Source organism: Limanda limanda, chromosome 10, assembly GCF_963576545.1.
Source record: "Limanda limanda chromosome 10, fLimLim1.1, whole genome shotgun sequence".
Lineage (NCBI taxonomy): Eukaryota > Metazoa > Chordata > Actinopteri > Pleuronectiformes > Pleuronectidae > Limanda > Limanda limanda.
The window spans coordinates 6,848,465-6,854,543 of record NC_083645.1 but is presented as its reverse complement, the minus strand read 5'-3'; the positions used below and the strand labels follow the sequence as shown (position 1 = coordinate 6,854,543).

The window sequence follows — 6,079 nt, the reverse complement described above, 5'->3', positions numbered from 1 at the left end:
GGCTAGCGGCGGCGGCGGAGGAGATCCTCGCGGTGCTTGAGGAAACCGTGGAAGAGTACGAAGACAGACTGGAGCGGTCCGAGCGGTCCGAGCGGGAGATCTGCCGCCAGAGGAGGCTGCTCGATGCCGCGATGAAGCCCGAAATAAGGCTGCACAGAATAGGTCAGTCGCTGCTCCCTGGAGCCGGAAGCTAGTGGAGCTAACCTGCTCTCTGGTAGCTGAGCTAGTGGAGCTTAGTGTTGTCACGATACCAAAATTATGACTTCGATACTATACCTGCCAAAATATCACGATACTCGATACTTTCGATACGATACCACAAATACGAAACGATACTGGTATATTTATCTATGATAGTAATAAATAAAACATCTGTAGGGTTCCTTTTTTCACCAGCTTGTTCCTGCCCAGCTTTTTGAACACTTAACAAATAGCATTCATATAAGTATTAGCCTACAGAAAGATATTAATGAAAACTACATGGTGACATCATAGCATTGATTATATACGACCATGCAGGCCTATTGTCCGTATCTGACTATATGACTACATAGTTATTTCCACAAGAGTTAAAACATGCCACCTGAGCGAGTGAGTGGGGGCGGGGCCCCTGGGCCTGTGTGTGTGTGTGTGCGCGCTGCCTGGGCTCGGGCGCGCGCGCACACACACATGCCCGCTTCTGTTTTTTTCATGCTGGTCTGATACGATGCTGATTTGACAAATGAACGTGACGTTCCCGTTCAACATATGAACACTGCACAGGGAGCTACTGCAGAGGGGCCGAAGAGCCACGCGCTGAGACCCCCCCCCCCCCCCCAGGCTCTGGAGAAACAACGACTTGTTTTACTGCTCCGCCGTGAAAGAGATGCGGACGTCAAAGCATTAGTTCTCGCTGGTAGATGAGCTAGTGGAGCTAACCTGTTCTCTGGTAGCTGAGCTAGTAGAGCTAACCTGCTCTCTGGTAGCTGAGCTAGTGGAGCTAACCTGCTCTCTGGTAGCTAAGCTAGTAGAGCTAACCTGCTCTCTGGTAGCTGAGCTAGTGGAGCTAACCTGCTCTCTGGTAGCTGAGCTAGTAGAGCTAACCTGCTCTCTGGTAGCTGAGCTAGTGGAGCTAACCTGCTCTCTGGTAGCTAAGCTAGTAGAGCTAACCTGCTCTCTGGTAGCTGAGCTAGTGGAGCTAACCTGCTCTCTGGTAGCTAAGCTAGTAGAGCTAACCTGCTCTCTGGTAGCTGAGCTAGTGGAGCTAACCTGCTCTCTGGTAGCTGAGCTAGTGGAGCTTGCTTTTCATCGAAAGACACAAACAGTTGTGGCTCTAAAATGTATTTAATGTGGGCAGAGCCACTCGTCACTAACAGCTTCAAGAAGTTGATCTGAATTTGACCTAAATCTTTAAAACCATTAAGACAAAGTGTAAGAGACAAAAACATAAACAGTCAGGTCAAATTAAAAAAACCTTATTACAGTTCAGAGAATAGAAAACAGAGACAATGAATGAATACAAGGCCTCAGATGTGACTAAATAAAAGGCAGCGACAAATAGAAAATACTCTATTTATAGAAGTACAAGTTGGAGCAGACATTACATATTTTCTATTCATTCATGTGAGAAAATAAACTCAGTGAAATCTGTATTCATGGATTGTTCACTGACTGATCATTGACCTAATTGTGTGTTTGAAACGAGAGTAATGTCTGAAAGCTGTGTTTTCAGTTTTCATTTATCAGTTGTGCTCACTGTCATATTTGACATACAGGGTTCGTACGGTCATGGAAAACCTGGAAAAGTCATGGAATTTTAAAATGTGTTTTTCCAGGCCTGGAAAAGTCATGGAAAAAAAATAATCTACCAAAAGTTTTGGAAAAGTCATGGAAATTTGTTATATTCATATTTTCATGTCGTTCATTTTAGGGATGGGCATAATTAATAGACTATCGATTAATTGATCGTTAAGAATTTCGTAAATTACATTTTTTCATCGATGAAAACTATTGCATGTTCGCTATGTGGCAGGAGGTCTGAATATCCGAGTTGCCCTGAACACAGCACAGTGAAGATGTTAACAGCTGAAGGAAGCAGCCCGGAGCTAAGCCTCCGTTGCTCGGCTTCCTGTCCGCACACTGACCCTCAGTCCACGGGGAAGGGAACCCTGACAGACCCGGGTCTGGGTGAGGGGTTCCGGGAGTGAGGGCGTGACAACAACCGGACTGAGAGGTCGAGAACCATCAGATCGAGCTAGCTCTCAGCGTATATCTGCTCTCTCAGCAGGGCTTAGGAGTACAGCAGCGCATATTTTCAAGTGTAACCATTGAATTGATCCCGTTTAACTGCCACAAGAGTTGTTCATCTTGTAATAAAGACCCCAATGAAGAAACACGCTGTGTTTTTTTCTATTTTCACTGCATTTTAATATAGCATATAAATAGTGAATTTTAATATAAAAATATTAATGATTAATCAAAAATCGATTGTTAATTCTGCCGACGATTGATTAAGACAATTTAATGGAATGCCCATCCCTAGTTCATTTACGCTGAGTTTTAAATAATTCAAAAGCTTTTAAAGAAATACGCTCAAAATATAGGCAGGCATACTTGGGTTTGTGTCATTTAAGGTATACTGTATGCCTTGGATTCTCATGTATTAGTATGAATACTACATTTTGTCACTTTTCCGCGTATACACCGAGATTTCACAAAATGTTCGCCATGGAAATTTGGTTTAAAGTTATTGAAAAGTCATGGAAATCCATTTGTCAAAATGTGTATGAACCCTGGACATAGTAACATTGAAGCTGTGCTTAAAGATGTTGTTTGTATATTGTACTATGAACTGCTTAGAATGTGAAAAAAGTGGGCGAGACCGTGAATCTCTAGAAGAGCAGCCAGCGTGACGCTCTCATCAGTTAACATAAGCAACTGTTCCAGAGCCAGTGTTCCCAATGTTTAAATTAGAATCTCATGTATCCTGTGGGTTCAACACATAAATGACATTGTAATTCTGTCATTTTCAACCCAGGATTAACCTGCACACAACTGTAGCCTCACAAACTACATATCATACTATCAAACTACTATCGACTCATTGTTTTGTATTGTGACACTAGTTGAGACCAAACAACACCAAACCTCTCTACTCTCCATGCAGACTTCCTGCAACCGGTGGTGATTAAAGAGGAGGTTCCCCCTGAGCAGCAGCAGTGGAGCCCTCTTACGGACCAGGAGGACTCAGAGCCCCCTCACATTAAAGAGGAACAGGAGGAACCTTGGACCAATCATGAGGGAGAGCAGCTTCAACAACTGGAGGAGACTGATATCAAGTTCACGTTGACTCCTTTCGCTGTGAAGAGTGAAGAAGACGAAGAGAAACCTCAGTCGTCACAGCTTCGTCAGAGTCAGAATGAGGAGAACAGAGCGGATGGTGGAAAACCAGAACCAGCTAGGAACTCAGGTCCTGATGGACATTTACAAACTGGTCCTGAGGACAAGACTGAGGACTCTTCTGAGCCTGAAGAGAGTGAAGATGATGGGATGGAGACTAGGGAGCCTCAGGGTCGTTTGAATATAAGAAACAACAAACAGCCTTTAAGTGATATGAGATGTGAAACTGATAAGAAACCATTTAGGTGCTCTGAGTGTGGTAACAGATTTAGACTAAAGGCCAAGCTAACTCTACATATGAAAATTCATGCAGAAGAGAAATCATTTAGTTGCTCTGAGTGTGGCAACAGATTTAGACGAAAAGAAGAGCTAAAGCTGCACATGAGGATTCATACAGGAGAGAAACCATTTAGTTGCCCTGAGTGTGGTAAAAGTTTTTGCCATAAGCTCACTTTAACCAATCATATGAGGATTCATACAGGAGAGAAACCATTCAGTTGCTCTGAGTGTGGCAAAAGATTTAGAACAAAGGGAGAGCTAACTTGTCATATGACAATACATAAAGAAGAGAGACCATTTAGTTGCTCTGAGTGTGGTAAAAGTTTTAGACTAAAGGACATGCTAAGAAAACACTTGATAATTCATAAAGACGAGAAATCATTTAGTTGCTCTGAGTGTGGCAACAGATTTAGACGAAAGGAACAGCTAAAGCTGCACATGAGGATTCATACAGGAGAGAAACAATTCAGTTGCTCTGAGTGTGGTAAAAGTTTTAGACGAAGGGACGTGCTGAGAACACACTTGAAAATTCATAAAGACGAGAAACCATTTAGTTGCTCTGAGTGTGGTAAAAGATTCAATCGTAAAAGCGGGCTAAATGCCCACATAAAATCTCATACAGGAGAGAAACCATTTAGTTGCCCTGAGTGTGGTAAAAGATTTCGCCATAAGCTCACTTTAACCAATCATATGAGGATTCATACAGGAGAGAAACCATTTAGTTGCTCTGAGTGTGGTAAAAGTTTTCGCATTAAGCTCACTTTAACCAATCATATGAGGATTCATACAGGACAGAAACCATTGGTTGCTCTGAGTGTGGTAAAAGTTTTCGCCATAAGCTCACTTTAACCAATCATATGAGGATTCATACAGGAGAGAAACCATTTAGTTGCTCTGAGTGTGGTAAAAGTTTTCGCATTAAGCTCACTTTTACCAATCATATGAGGATTCATACAGGACAGAAACCATTGGTTGCTCTGAGTGTGGTAAAAGATTTAGCCAAAAGTCCAATTAAACTATTATATGGGAATTCATAGAGGAGAGCAGAGATTCAGTAGCATTTTTGGCGACAAAAGATTTATTAGGATTGATATCAGCAGCTATTCATATTATACATATTCATAGTTCACTGTTGTAAATAGAGAATAAAGAGTCCCTCCTTCACCTGTTTATCAGTTCAACAGTATTTGGAATGCAGAATTGCACACGCTCACACAGGCCCCGCCCCCACTCACTCAAACACACATGAGAGAGGTGAACTCGTTGATCTCCCAGTAAATGTTGACTGGGAGCAACACAAGTGTGAATACAGGGTTTTGGACTAATCATTAATTATTAGCGCTGCTGTTTCAGGATCAGAACAGAAGCAGCGGTTGGCTTGTATCATGTCAGAGTCTGAGTGTCTTCCTCCACACTCACTGACCTGGTCTCACTTTACATTTTCTTTATCAACACCAACACTCATCCAAAGTTATTAAAACCTGAACAGAACTGAACTTTACTTTGTGTTTGTTTGATTCACTCCAGAGTTTAAGAGAGACACACACACCCACTAACCTAAATCAATAGAAACCTAAAAGTTCATCTAAATCAGGGGTCTTCAACGTTTTTCAGGCCAAGGACCTCCAAACTGATGGAGAGATAGAGCAGGGACCCCCTACTATATATATTGTATGAAATTGTGTTTATTATTAAACTGGTCCTAGTGCCATGTATAAACATAACTGCCCTGTTATTGTGCAATTAATACTAAGCTATTCAAATAATACACAGAAAGATAACGTCTTCTGCCTCCATTTATCCGTCCGCTGTTATATGTTGGATTCATTAATGTGTATTCAAAGACATTTAAATTTGTTGGAAAAAAAATAATTGTCTATAAACTTGACCTTCAAGTATCTGGTCAAGTGTACTATGTCAAGCAGTCCTGCTGCAATCATAGTCTATGGTCAGCAGCCAGCAAGATCATGATCCACAGTCATTGTCCACTGCCGCCAATTAGGATCCATCGTCAGCTGCCACCTCGGTCGTGGTCCACCACCATAATCTGATGCCAACGCAATAAAGGATCCGCCATTATTATTACGATCAGTATGAGGATCCATGGAGATGCAGTTGAGAGATTTTTATTCATTCACACACTGTATATTAGAGATCAACTTTAGAAACACATAGAGAAGTAGCACCAGCTTAAATTCAGACACATTTCATTTCTGAAGCTCAAACATAAAATCTTCCCCCAATTGAAAAGTGGGCACATATTTGTATCTATTCTAAAATCACATTTTAACTTTTTAATGCTTGACTATTCAATGACATTCTTACAATGCCTTCCTAAACTTTGATATCTTTATGACTTACTATACTGTGACATTTTTATTATCACTTAATAAACTGTAAAATGTTTATAATGACTTTCTAT

At 41.4% G+C, this 6,079-nt stretch overlaps 1 protein-coding gene across 1 annotated transcript; it reads left to right on the top strand.

Moving 5' to 3' along the window:
• On the top strand, window positions 1–5,153 carry LOC133012025 (zinc finger protein OZF-like). Its single transcript, XM_061079990.1, has 2 exons — window positions 1–162; window positions 3,146–5,153. The coding sequence occupies exons 1-2, from the start codon at window positions 132–134 to the stop codon at window positions 4,504–4,506; spliced, it is 1,392 nt and encodes a 463-aa protein (XP_060935973.1). The 5' UTR covers window positions 1–131; the 3' UTR covers window positions 4,507–5,153.
• Window positions 5,154–6,079: the final 926 nt, after the last annotated feature.